At 41.9% G+C, this 14992-nt stretch overlaps 1 protein-coding gene across 9 annotated transcripts in view; it reads right to left on the reverse strand.

The window, feature by feature from the left end:
- Positions 1-14992, reverse strand: part of LRP2BP (LRP2 binding protein) — a 32491-nt gene that overhangs the window by 7778 nt on the left and 9721 nt on the right. Inside the window, exons 5-8 of one of the 9 annotated variants that reach the window (XM_086380044.1) lie at positions 11065-11178; positions 2023-2165; positions 1837-1942; positions 732-955 (exon numbers count right to left, since the gene is read on the reverse strand). In XM_086380044.1, the coding sequence (XP_086236170.1) occupies positions 732-955; positions 1837-1942; positions 2023-2165; positions 11065-11178 (587 nt within the window). The other 8 variants (XM_086380046.1, XM_086380045.1, XM_086380050.1 and 5 more) reach the window with 8 other exon arrangements.

Genomic DNA, 14992 nt, shown 5'->3' on the forward strand with positions numbered 1-14992 from the left:
CTGGGGAGGTGAGGGCAAAAGGCGTTCCTTCATCCTCCAGTGTAGATGTCCACTTCACACTGGGTGCCTGTGGGCTCTATGGGAGGGCGTGTAGGGAGGGCGATGTCAGCATGGCCTTACAGCCATTCTAGAGGACACCACAGTCTCTTTCTCCTGGCATGTTGCATTTGTGCATTGTGGATAAAGGTGGCAAAGTACACGGCCTCAGAACAAATTTCCATATCCTTTATGTTAGTGTTGAGTCTTTTAACCTTTCTCATTTGCTGTCCTCATCAAGCTACAGTGTAACTGTGCAGTTACAGAACCTGTGCCTGAGGGTGTAGGAAGAAAAAATATTTCTCATGTGCCAAGCTATGTTACATGCTTTATATTCACTATTATTTTTAATCAAGAAGAAAATACTTCTGCAAGATTGCAAAAGAACAGTCGGTGCCCTCAGAAGTAAAATTTGCTTAAGATCACTTAGCCGGCATATAAAGCAAAGAGCATTGAAATCATGCAGATTGATGGCACAGATGTTTCATCAATCACTATCTGATACAGTAGCCCTGGGCTGTGTGTGTCTGTTTAAATTAAAATCCATTGAAAGTTACAAGTTCAGTCCTCAGTTGCACTGGCCACTTTGCAAGTGCCAACAGCCATCATTTCCAATACTCCAGTGAGTTCTACTAAACAGACCAGGCACAGAACATCTAGTAAGTTTCTGTAAATACTTTTATCCAGTTACTCACCTTTTGGAAAATGCAACACACTTTGTAAAGAACTTCATCTTATAGTAATATTCCACAAGATTCCCTTGAGCATAGACATTGCCACGCTCCGCTGCTTCCCTCAGGCAGTGCAGGGCAGCCTCAGTGTCTTGGCGGATACCTTGTCCGTAGAAGTACATGAGCCCCAGGGCACCCTGGGACTCCAGGTTTCCATTGCCACAAGCTTCTGAATGCCAATAAAATGCCTAAGAAAAAGCACAATTCCATAATATTCACCAGGTAGAATTTAATTCATCTCTAGGACACAGCTCCCGCCTCTTGAACACAGGTCAGGCTGGCACCAGTTTCACAGGCCTCAGAGAGGGTGCTGAGGGAGGCTCCCCTGTTGTCTCCCCACAGTGCAGGCCAGGTCATTGGCTTGAGCTCAGCTATTCAGGTTTTGGGATTTTCAAGTTTTCCAGAGGAAGCACAGAGAAAGTGGGAAACAGGAACCAAGTGTCTGAAAGGCTTTGTGAAGCGGCACAGCAAGGAGACCAGCTGATGATGTTAGATGGCGGCCATCTCTCAGGCCCACTTGGAGCTCTGATAGGATCAAAGACAACCAAGGATACACACCTGCATGAGGTCCAAGCACATCCGCCCTGTGAGTCTGAGTTCACAGGGATTTCCAGGTAGCTGTTCAGCTTTCTGCCAAGGATCTAGGGGGGCGGGGGTGCAGGGAGCGGGTGCTGGTGGTTACGTGCCTCCTACAAGCTTGCCTTGAAAGCCTCATTTCCTCCTCCCTATAAGATTTCTTGGAAACAGCTTCCATCGCTGATGATTAAGACACTGTACTAACTCACCCTCCTCTTTTACCTTTATGGTAGAGTATTTTGTAGGTGTGTTTTCCACAGCACACAAAGTGCTCACATCTGTGGTCTCCTTTGGTAGGAGGCAGCATTCATAGTTGAGGAAAGGGCGAGATGAGCTTGGAGATCCTAATATGTAAGTTTTCTTTACATTTTAAAGAATTATGAGCTATACAGGACTACATACTTACTCCTCACCATCCTCCATTCACAGAAGGAATAGTGAACCAAATATTAATCTACACATGATGCTAGTTTATCAAATGGACCACTGTTACCTTCTCAAGCTCTTTGGGCTCCTTTGTTGAGTAATACAATCCTAGGATACTCTGAGCCTTCACACTAGCTTTTGGGTTCCCATTGTCTGCAGCAAAAAGCCACAGTCTAGAAGAGAAGGAGAAGGTGAGTTATTCTTTGTTTAGAATATTTGATGAAAACAAAATCTTGTTCTTAGGCCAGATTACCTTTCAGCTTCCTTGTCTGATCGTTTAACACCTTTTCCTTCGTAATAAGCTCTTCCAAGGTTGTAAGCTGCTGCAAATTTTAAGTGTCTTGCTTTGGGGCATGGAGAATCAACAATTTTCTTCATATATTCCACTCCTTTTTCCTTCCACAAAAGAAAAGAACAAGACAGAAAGTCCCAGTTCAGTTTTACCCAAATCCCAGTTTAATTTTACCCAAACTAAGTTTTCTGATAATGCCACGAAGCGTTCACGCTCTGACATGATGTAGTCTCAAGTCTGTACCTAACAGTGTGGTTGTCCTGGAGTCTGCAGGGCTAAAGATAAATAAAAGTCCATCTCCCAAGTCAGCGTTCCTAGGAGCTCTGGGATGTAAGGCATTTCTCCCATATTACAGCTTCCACAATTGCATCACCTCTCAGTATGAGTGCCTTTGTCTCTTCTCATGGTCCTTATTTTGAATCAGCACAGTTCTTAGAACTTGTCAAAGTGTAAGAATAACCAGACACTCAAAATTTTAACCCTTACGGGATGCCTGTGAGCCCTAAACCCTGCCTTCTTTCTTTAAGCACACTTTCCCTAGCTGTGCTCAGTGGTAAATTTATATCTTACTACACTCATCTTCATATGATGTCTGTGTAGTCATAAAACACAGAAGACATCCTAACTGCTAATAAAAGGTTTGCCCTGCCTCCGAAAACCCAGACACGAACTGTTTACCAAACCAGGTTCCTCCTGCCCAATGCCCAGCAAGCCAAAACACTGAGACACCAAGGTTTGCAGCAAAGAGGGTTTACAAGGCAGCCAAGTAGATGGGAGAACAAATCTCAAATTCTACCCCCTGCAAGGCAAGGGGTCTGGGGTATTTATGGGATGAAGAAAGCAGCCATTGGAAGCATGTGGAGCAAGGGGAAAGTGACTGGGAAAAGGTGTGGGAGTCTTCTGTTCTGTGCAGGTGTACCTAAGCCGGAGGGCTCTGCATGTTCAAAAAGTCACCAAGCAATGGACACTTGTGCATGCCCAGATGAAGGGCCAATGGTTCCACCCCGTCTGAACCAGCTCAGCTCGAAGTAGACATGCCTGACTCCAGGTTCCTAAAAGGAGCTTGGGCAAGCATCTTGTTTAGGCTACATGCTGCCTGGGAGACATACCAGTCTTAAAAGCACCTGGATTAGTGAAGGCAATCAAAATGGATTTGAACGTGGGTTTCTGTCCCCACTTTACCTTTTGACCATTTCTCACTCTTGAGGAATAGGGGCAAGGACAGCTCTGGCTAATTCCTGCTGATAAGGCCTAACATGGGCTTGAATCAATCTCTTAAGCACTTATTTGAGAATATGTTCCTGGTTTCAAGTGAGCATCTTTTTTAATGTGGATGATTTTTAAAGTCTTTATTGAATTTGTTATGACATTGCTTCCATTTTATGCTTTGGTTTTTTGGCTGGGAGGCATGTGGGGTCTTAGCTCCCCAACCAGGAATCAGACCCGCACCCCCAACACTGGGAGGAGAAATCTCAACTGGATCACCAGGCAAGTCCCTCAAGTTAACATTGTGATCCCAAACAAATACCACTTAGGCACCAGCTGTCAGGGTATTCACAGGCCCAACACTGGTAATAAAAATTGTAGATAAATATGTACCAGGTTGGGAGCGGGGACAACTATGTACCCTCTGAGGGCACACAGAATACCAGACATATTAAAACTTAAGACTCTCATCCTTGGGGATTTTACTTTACTGTGAGCCAGGGATCTCTGTCTTATAATACTTTTTACCTATTTGAGTGTCTTGATCATTATCAGTTGACAGAAACACTCAGATAATATGCAAGGGACACAGGCTGGGAAAGTTAAGTGTGGTTTCTGAAATATCTTTGCCAAACAGAACCTTAGCAAGGGGAGATGCCAAAGGTTTGGTTTTCGTTTTTTATTCTGAGGACAGGAGGAGAAGACCAAATTTTCACTTAGTCAAGAAAATACAAAGGACAGGAAATTTACTGATTAGCCTAATTCAACAGTCACACCTGAAGTCACAGTGAAGTTAGGGATGGTCAACAATTAATGACAGGCACAACTAAGGGGTCAGCATGATCAAATACAGAAGGTTTTGGATGACAGCCAAAAGGTAGAGAAATTACCTACTTTTGCCAAAGACTGAAAAATTATGATCACTGAACTGTCCTTCCAAGCCTGGGAGGTTATAAACAAAGAGAAAGCGGAACAAAAAACAATCTGATAACTAATGAGTTATTTAAATTGCTCTCTGAATTTTACTTTCTCAAGCCCACCGCCACAGCAACCCCATTCACCTTCTTTCCCATGGCTTCTTCCTCAATAGAAACTTAAGATCTGTGGGGGGTTCACTGGCCCACTGGGAGCAGCTGGGGTTGATATTCCTCCCGAGTGTGGTTTCCCTCTCCTGGCCAGTTCCTCATAAGGTCCCGTTTGTTGAAGATGAAACTGGGCTTCAGAATGTTTATTCTCCACAACTTCAGTCTAGAGGTTCATTATCTCCTCCTCTAAGAACTTCTGAAAGGGGTTTTGCTGTGCATCCAAAGCTGAGGACCCAAATATGCAGAAGCCGGCCACTCCCAGAGATTCCTGCAGCAGTCTCTTGGTGGGGGCTGCAGCTCTGCCTAGAGCTCCCCTTCTGTCAGAGGGGAAGTCTCTGTCCTTGTGAGAGTTCAAAACCCAAATATTTACCAGAGGGCTGAGAACTCTGCTTTTTCTTGGATACCTGATAGCCTTGTTCAACCAAAAAGGCTGAAATCAAAATCACGTTCTGGCAACTTCCCTGGTGGTACAATGGATAGGAACCTGCCTGCCAATGTAGAGCACATAGGTTGGATCCCTCATCTCAGAGCAACTAAGCCCATGTGCCAACAACTACTGAGCCTGTGCTCTAGAGCCTGGGAGCTGCACTACTGAAGCCCGCATGCCTAAAGCCCATGCCCAGCAACGAGAGAAGCCACCACAACGAGAAGCCCAAGCACTAAAACGAAGAGGAGCCCCTGCTCACCGCAACTAGCGAAAAGCCTGCACAGCAACGAAGACCCAGCATAGCCAAAAAAAATAAAGAAATAAAAATCATATTCTGGTCTTAAGTGTCCTTTGTCTTACTGGTAATCTGAATACCATCCTACCTTCCTCATTTAGTTGAGGGTCCCTTAATCTTTTGCCACGATTTCTCCAAATATGATGGGTGAAGTTTTAAATCCTCGAGGAAGTACTGTCTGGCAGTACTGTTGCTTAACTCTTAGCATCAGATCTTCCCACTTGAAAGCAAACAACTCTTGGGATTTAAAACAAAGAAGTGCAAGAAAAGGCATCTGTCAGCTCTCATACAGGAGACCCACACTTTGCGGACAGATCAGTGACAGTGCAGGGCTTAGGGACTGCCCCATGAGCCTTTTTTACAATCTGACTGCTCTTAAATCCTGTATAAGCCGACCTCAGGTGATGCCCTAACTTATATAGGCCTAGCTCTCTGCTCTTGCTGATCTCTTGTCCACCCAGGCCTCTGGACTCCTCTTTGCAATCTCTCCTGGAATAGCTGCAGGCTCTTCTCTTTGGGGTACAGCCTGCAATTTGCAAGCCTGCTCTGGTGGTACTTTAATGCTCATTTGCCCAGGGGCAAAGGTAACCCTGGTATTTAGTAAATCTCTCAGAAGGGGAATGGGACATTCAGGCATATGTACAAAGTTATGCTTTTCCCCATCTGACAGTCTAGCTCCTGGTAAAGCATTTTCAAGGTTTGTTTGGACACCTCAGCTCAATCCCCAGTAGCCAATTCCTAACATTTAGAGTCAGACACACACATACATGGACAAGCAAGACTAAAACAAAACCATGGCCCTGGGCCTGTGACCCAGATACAGAGGCCTGTAACCTTCCGTACTGTCTGCCAAAGTCCCTCCAAGTGGGCCTCTGGTCCATCATCCATTCAGGGTTGCAAAGACAATCAAGGCATAGTTGTGTTTCTTTAATGAAGTTACTCACCCAAAAGAAGTCTTCCAAACCCAAAAGCCCCAAACCTCCAAAATGTGTTACTGAAAATCAAATCAGGTCTGGCTGCTCACCGCTCAGAAGCCAATACTTGAGAGGCAAGTCTGGTCGAAAGTTTTTTATTCTGGAGGCCAGCAATGGGAGAGAACGGTGGACTCAAGTCTGAAAGCCAACTCCTCACGGACAATCAGTGGGCAAGAACTTTTATAGTTGGAGAAGGGGCTGCATGCAGAACAGCACCGTCAGTTCTGACAGTCATCTTGAAATTGGTCGTGAAGTGGTCTGATCAGTGTCATCTTGATTGTATTAAGTACACTTAATCTTTGGTTCTAGGGTTTGTTTGTTCCCATTTCTCTGGGGCCAGTTCTCATGGCTAGTCTGGTCATCATATATTTAACTTCTTCTACCTGGTGGGGGTTTCGGTGGCTACAAAACAGCTCAAAGGATGTGGTTTAGAATATTATCTGTAGCCCTTGAGGAGGAACTAAAGGGCCTTGGCTTCGTTTAATGGCTGAAGTAGTGTAATTTTGTCTTGTTTTCCTTTGCTTCAACACCTTCATTTCTCTGAATTCATTCTTTGAAGTTTTTCTCCACACAAAAGGCAGGCAGAGGATGTGGGGATGGGGAGCGAGAGCCATAGGGTCTGCTCGTCCCCAGGTCCTCAGTGCCTGCAAGGGGCCAACGAGCCACAGGTGAAAGCTTTATTTTTACTTACCTCTTGGCTGCCTCACCACATCTGTTACCAAACTAGATTTGTCTTGCCAGACACACTGCAAGCCAAACACTGAGACACCAAGGTCTGCAGCAAAAAGAGGGTTTATTTGCAAGGCAGTCAAACCAGAAGACAGGAAGAACAAACCTCAAACCAGCTTCCCAAGGCAAGTGGCTTCAGGTATTCACAGGATAATGAATAACGCAGCATGGCAGTTGGAGATGTAGGGAGCGTGGAGGGCATGGGGAAAGGTGCTGGTGACTGGTGGATAATTATCGCTCTGCGCAGGTGTAACTAAGCTACAGGCTTCTGCACATTTAAAAGATCACCAAGCAATGGACACCTGTGGATGCCCAGCTGGAGGGTGGGTGGCCCCACCCAGTCTCAACCAGCTGCTCAAACTAGATGCAGCTGACTCCCAGTTTCTAGACAACCACTTGGGCAATGGTTTATGGTTTATGCTCATGCTGCCTGGAGGGCATGTTAGCTTTAAAAAAACTTGACAAATGAAGGCAGGTGAAATGGACTTAATCCTCAGTTTCAAAACCTTCAAAGTCACTCCAAAGAAAAAAATAATATTTAATGTCATGTACAGTTGTGTATGCTTCTTTCTAACTTTTACCCCTCAGTGCTCTCTCAAAATGCTGTTCTTGGCTAAACAACACAGTAAAAGATGAGAAAATAAAGCGTTTTACTGAGTCCCAGATCACATGGATCTATTTCTGTGAGTGTGTGAGCAGGTGTCTACCATTCCACCCCAGCTTGTTAGTAAGAGAGAACTTAAGGTACAACCACAGTAGAGTGACGTGTTTGTGCAAATCCTCCCACAGATGGCAGTGATTAAACTGGGACCAAACATATAGAACCACTTTTTAAAGGCACTAGGAAGTTTACCAAAGCAAACATAAACTGGAAAAGGAGTAACTCTTGAAAACTGCAACCGAAAGGGATCCTTGAAATTCAGTAAACCCCAGAGAGGATACATAAAAACCCTCTCCTAGGCACACATCATAGTCAAACTGCTGAAAGCTATAGACGCCTTGCAAAGCAGCCAGAGAAAAAGGCCACATTACATACAGGAAACATAATACAAAGCTTCCCTGGTGGTTCAGATGGTAAGGTATCTGCCTGCAATGCAGGAGACAGGTTCGATCCCTGGGTTGGGAAGATCCCCTAGAGAAGGGAATGGCAACCCACTCCAGTACTCTTGTCTGGAGAACTCCATGGACAGAGGAGCCTGATGGGCTATAGTCCATGGAGTCACAAAGAGTCAGACACAACTGAGCGACTAACACACAATACAGAGACTGACTTCTCATGAGAAGCCAGGAGATTTTAGAATGGCATTTTTAAAGTGGAGTAAGAAAGAGCTCAACCCCAAAACAATTCATTAGAAATGAAGGTAGACTGAAGACATTTTCAGGTACTCACAATTGGAGATAACTCATCACCTGCACATTATGCAAAAAATGCTCCTTAAAGGAAGTTTTTCAGGTTGGAAAGAAATGGAATACAGTGCCAAATGGGAACCCACCTTGATAGGAAGGACTGAAAAGCCCCAGACATGGTAAATATGTACAAATATAAAAGATACACAGGCACATATATACATACTGGTGTGTATGTATTTTTTCCTCTCAATTTCTTTCCAAAGATATATGATTACAGTAAACATAACTATTTTGTACTTGAGGGTTTATAATGTAAATTTCAAGACATTTCAGGTCTACCACACAAAGCACATTTGGTTCAACCAGACTTTGGGCCAAATTAGTCTCAAGAACAACTCAGTAAATTTATAAAGTGATAAAAATTAAAAGAATTTGCTCTTTGCTCCTTTACCTTGGGGTTAACTGAAGAGACCTACAGAAGCCATCTTCCTTTTTGCTCCTCTGGTCTCCATATGTAATCACATTGAAGTCATTCTACTTTGTGGAGTTGCCATATCCCAACCCATTGAATCTACCAATTTTCCTGATCTGTCCACACCTTCATGTTCTTCCCACATTATCAATTTATTCTATATCTGTCACTGTACTCTTTGTCCCTCTTCCCTCCATGACACTCACTCATGAGGCAAATACCCTATTTCTCCCTACTCTGCTGTACTTAAAACCATTGAACATGGCTAGAAAAAAAATAACCATGCTAACAGGTCCTTCTTAAAATTTATGAGTATAAATTTCAGAGCAAGCTCTCAGCCCTCACAAGTAATTCTATCAATTTGTTTCAACAGTAGTCTCTCCCACTTATCTTGAAGAGGGGATACTATTTCAAACCTTCTTTCTCTTCAAACTTCTGCTCTCCCTGCTCCCACTCCTCAGTCTCAGCTCATGGCTTTGATTCTTAAAATATTTTTATAAAAAGTATGGAACAGTTCATGAGTTTGTGTGTCATCTTTGCACAGGCTCTGCATACATGCTGCTAAAGCAAACACATGGCCTCACTTTTATTTCACTGAGAAAACAGAAAAAATGGAAAGTAACACCAAATCTATGAATTTACCTGATTCATCATTTAGGGAGAGGCAGGCAGCTGGCTATGTGGATCTCAGAATTCGTTTCTGGTATGAAGACAATGATCGGAAAGTTTTTAGAAAGTATGTATAGATAAGTGTCAGCCATGAGACTGGATGAGCCTACTCAAGGAGAGAGTGAAAGGAGGCAGGAAGGGCTGAGGCCAAGGCTCTGACATATTTCAACATTAGATGGGAGAGAAGCAGCTAGCACAAGGGTCTGAGGAGTGGCTGTGAAGAGGCAAACAGAAAAAACTGTATTTCAAATATACAAACAATGGTAGAATGATGTGTGCAAAGTATGAGGGAGAATCAGATGAACTAAAGATATCTCAGATGCTAAGGGGGGAGGGTGTTGCAAGGAGGGTATGGTCAGCTGTATTAAATTTGGAGTAAATGCAGGCAATGTAGTAATGGATACTGCAGGTTACTAAACTTTCAAAAATTAAACTATACGTAGGTTACAATGAGTATCTTTCAATTAATGCAAATATTTATTTTTACCATTCATTTCTTCATAGGGTGCAATGATTATAAATATGGAAAAATGAAGAATTTCAGGAATTAGAGTATGGTCCTCATTATTAACTTTATACAAGATAAAGTCAGGGAGGAAAATGCTTCTTGGACACTTACTCCATGTGCCCTGTGTTAGTTATTTTTATGTGTTGTCATCCAATCTCATTAACAACTATATGAGTTAGGTTAATGAGTTTTATTTTTTATGCTGCCTCCAATGGATTAACCTGGTAATGTATCCTTAAAGCTTTGTACTGATAAAAGTTCTGAGACTATGTCTGGACTTAGGTACTTCTTTGTAGCTGATTGGGTTATGATCAATCATCAAGGCTGGCCATGACCAAAGGAGAGGGGGAAATGACAGATGTATTTCTGAGATTACTTATCTTCACTTTACAAATAAGGACACTAAAGCTAGAAATAATTTTCCCAAGATTATACTGCTAATAGGTGGCGAAACCAAGATTTGAAACCAGTGGTAAAGCCAAAATTTGAAAGCCTGTGTACTTTCACATTTTAGAATTTGTAATAGACCTGTATATATAGGACACCCTTGCAAGTGAATACGGGGAAACTAAATTCTAAATATCTTTGAAAATTTAAAAAATAAATTTCATAGGAAATTTCTTTGTAAGATGAGGCAAAAAAAGGGGAAATAATTAAAAAATGAAAACCATATAGCATAGAGAAAATCGTACTACTGATCTCAAAATCTCATAATTTAACTTATTCTTTCATCTTCAAGCATGCCAAAAATATGAGGCCTAAAAATACTATTGATATACAATAGATTATTATACAAGTATTTAAATGAAAATGTAGACTATATCTATTGACAATGAAGGACATTCAAAACACAGGTGGAAAAAAAAGATTACAAAACAGTAATGTATACTTGGTCTTATATTTTTAAAATGTAGGTGTGTATACACACATATAATTTTTTTCTGCATAGGGCAATACATGAAAGAATAACTCTACAGTAATAACTATAATAACTTCATATTTGATAGGAAAATTTGGAGTGATCTTAATTTTGCTTATTTTCTAACTTCTCTCCATGTTCATGTAGCTTTAAAATAACTTTTAAGAACAAAGGAAAACATTTTAAAACATAAATGTTATTGATGGCTAGTGGTAGCAAGGAGGGGGCAAAAAGAAATTTTGTTTTCATGTAAATGCTGAAAGAACAGATAATTATTTAAATATGAGTACAGATATATATTATTAAAATATAAATAATTTTAAATCCAGAACCATGAAATCTTAAACACTGAACAAAACAATAACTTACAGAGTCTGCAGCTGTCCCCAGGCCATCATAATACATCACTCCTAGCTGGTAAGTTGCCTGATGATCCTTTTCCCTGATTTCTTCAAACTGTTCTAATGCTTCTTCATACCATCCCTGTAAGCTCCCAGGAAATACTGAATTATTTTCTTTATTATCTTAAAGTAATCACAGATACTTAGTTCCCACCTAAATCTAGCTAGCAGCACCAAATAAAGACAGAAACAAATTTATGGAATTTACAAGTGAGCCATTGACAACAAACAACACACTATAAAAATCAGTAAAACAAACCTAAACATGGCAACTGAGGGAAGTAACAAGGAGGAACCTAGGAGGGACTTGCTTTGACTTGCACTCTTATTCTTGGCTACTACTGAACTACCCTCTAATGATAGCCTAGCTCGGTGCTCATCCCAGCCTGCCATATTACTCATCACTCCCAGAATCTGAGAAACTTCAGAGTTGGGGCCAAAGTCTCTGAGAAAAGATAAGCATCAGGACATCCATTATTATTAAATCTCCACTCTAATATGGCTCTTCCAGTTTTGCCATTTTCTAGCTAAAGAAGACACCGAAAAGCAAATGTGTGATTCTCAAAAATTATCTTCCTCCCATATGTCCTATAGAAACCTCCATGTCACAAGTCATTCATTTAAGGCTTCTTAGCATCATAGGATATAATAAGAAATATGCTAAAGTGTAAGGAACAAACATGGAGCTTGTATCTTAGTCCCCCATGGAAAATGCCTTACATTAAAGACTAAATCATTTGTAATAGTGGAAAAAGAGTCTCTGAGTTGAAAGGTCAGTGAATGAGAAGGCCTGACAAAAACAACTTTTGGAAAACACAGAAACTACTGAATTTCTCTTTTCCTAAACTGTAATTAATCAACAAATTGATAAAAGTAATAAAAATTGCATCAAAATGCTAACAATAAGTAAATGACTTGTAAAGATTCATTCTATTTTCTGGCTAATGTTTGGCCAAGATACGAAGGCTGGAAAACTCAGAATACTCTTATACAGAGAAAGAGAAGAGAGGACCTTACAGTTTTTGTGATTTTAAATGTCATACATGCTGGAAAATCTCAGATATATATTTACTTTGAACTCTGACTTTTCTTTTGAGATCTAGAGTATCACATGTAGTTTCTACTTTGAAACCTTATAGTTGGATGACGAAGGGGAATCTTAAACATAAAATGTCCCAAAACTGAACTTTTGATGGTTTCCTCAAAACTCACCCACTTTTCCATTTTTCAGTCCATGCCACCATTACTTGTATCTCCAAAATAAATCCAGGACCCAGTTCCACTGCTACCACTCTGGTCAAGACCACCATCCTCTCTTGCCCCAACTAGTATAATTTCTCTCTAAACTGGTCTTGGTTTAATGCTTCCCTTCCAGTCCATTCATCACAGTCTCAAAACACTTCCTAGAACTTCTCATTACTTTTGAAACAAGGTTCGTCTAGAGCCCTTCAGTTCAGTTACTCAGTCGTGTCCAACTCTTTGTGACCCCATGGACTGCAGCATGCCAGGCCTCCCTGTCCATCACCCACTCCCAGAGCTTGCTCAAACTCATGTCCATTGAGTCGGTGATGCCATCCAGCCATCTCATCCTCTGCCATCCCCTTCTCCTCCCACCTTCAATCTTTCCCAGCATCAGGGTCTTTTCCAATGACTTAGTTCTTCGCATCAGGTGGCCAAAGTATTGGAGTTTCAGCTTCAGCATCTGTCCTTCTAATGAATATTCAGGACTGATTTCCTTTAGGATGGACTGGTTGGATCTCCTTGCAGTCCAAGGGACTCTCAAGAGTCTTCTCCAACACCACAGTTCAAAAGCATCAATTTTTTGGCGCTCAGCTTTCTTTATAGTCCAACTCTCACATCCATACATGACTACTGGAAAAACCATAGCTTTGACAAGATGGACCTTTGTTGGCAAAGTAATGCCTCTGCTTTTTAATATGCTCTTTAGGTTTGGTCGTAAGTTTTCTTCCAAGGAGCAAGCATCTTTTAATTTTATGGCTGCAGTAACCATCTGCAGTGATTTTGGAGCCCAAGAAAATAAAGTCTGTCACTGTTTTCACTGTTTCCCCATCTATTGGCCATGAAGTGATGGGACCAGATGCCATGATCTTAATTTTCTGAATGTTGAGCTTTAAGCCAAATTTTCCACTCTCCTCTTTCACTTTCATCAAGAGGCTCTTTACTTCTTCACTTTCTGCCATAAGGGTGGTGTCATCTGCATATATGAGGTTATTGATATTTCTCCTGGCAATCTCGATTCCAGCTTGTGCTTCATCCAGTCCAGCATTTCTCATGATGTTCTCTGCATATAAGTTAAATAACCAGAGTGACAATATATAGCCTTGATGTACTCCTTTCCCGATTTGGAACCAGTCTGTTGTTCCATGTCCAGTTCTAACTGTTGCTTCTTGACCTGCATACAGATTTCTCAAGAGGCAGGTCAGGTGGTCTTGTATTCCCATCTCTTTCAGAATTTCCCACAGTTTGTTGTAGTCCACACAGTCACAGAAAACTATAGTCAGTCTAATCACGCTAGGACCACAGCCTTGTCTAACTCAATGAAACTAAGCCATGCCCTGTGCAGCCACTCAAGATGGGCGGGTCATGGTGGACAGGTCTGACAGAATGTGGTCCACTGGAGAAGGGAATAGCAAACCACTTCAGTATTCTTGCCTTGAGAACCCCATGAACAGCATGAAAAGGCAAAATGATAGGATACTGAAAGAGGAATTCCCCAGGTCGGTAGGTGCCCAATATGCTATTTGAGTGAACTCTGGGAGTTGGTGATGGACAGGGAGGCCTGGCGTGCTGCGATTCATGGGGTTGCAAAGAGTCGGACACGACTGAGCGACTGAACTGAACTGAACTGAACACAGTCAAAGGCTTTGGTATAGTCAATAAAGCTGTAGTAGATGTTTTTCTGGAACTCTCTTGCTTTTTCAATGATCCAATGGATGTTGGTAATTTGATCTCTGGTTCCTCTGCCTTTTCTAAATCCAGCTTGATTATCTGGAAGTTCATGGTTCACGTACTATTGAAGCCTGGCTTGGAGAATTTTGAGCATTACTTTGCTAGCATGTGAGATGAGTGCAATTGTGCAGTAGTTTGAGCATTCTTTGGTATTGCCTTTCTTTGGGGTTGGAATGAAAACTGACCTTTTCCAGTCCTATGGCCAGTGCTGAGTGTTCCAAATTTGCTGGCATATTGAGGGCAGCACTTTCACAGCATCATCTTTTGGGATTTGAAATGGCTCAACTGGAATTCCATCACCTCCACTAGCTTTGTTTGTAGTGATGCTTCCTAAGGCCCACTTGACTTTGCATTCTATTCACATTGTAGAGCTCGCCAAAGTCTTCTTCATCTCAGAAACGTTGAATTTGTTTTCCCTTCTACCTGGAATGTACTTCCCTGTGGCTGTTTGCATTGCCTGTTTCCTTAAATTTCAGTTTCAACAACAGGTCTTTCTGCCCTACCCCTAAGTTATTCTCTATCAGAGTAGCCAGTTAATTGCTTTCACAGTACTTTTAATGTATTTGTAATCATATATTAACTTGTTATCTTCCTCTTGACTATAAGCTCCATGAAATGGGGACCTTTCTAATTCCCTCACCACTGTAGAGTTAGTACCTAGCATAATAGTAGCAAATACTTATAAAGCACTTATTAAGTGGCAGGCCCTATTAGTAAGTATTTTTACAATTAACATATCCTCGTAATAGCTCTATGGCACCCCACTCCAGTACTCTTGCCTGGAAAATCCCATGGACGGGGGAGCCTGGAAGGCTGCAGTCCATGGGGTCGCTGAGGGTCCAACATGACTGCGACTTCACTTTCACTTTTCACTTTCATGCATTGGAGAAGGAAATGGCAACCCACTCCAGTGTTCTTGCCTGGAG

This window comes from Bos grunniens, chromosome 27 (genome assembly GCF_055505025.1).
Source record: "Bos grunniens cultivar Pamir isolate PY7600 chromosome 27, Bosgru_T2T1.0, whole genome shotgun sequence".
NCBI lineage: Eukaryota > Metazoa > Chordata > Mammalia > Artiodactyla > Bovidae > Bos > Bos grunniens.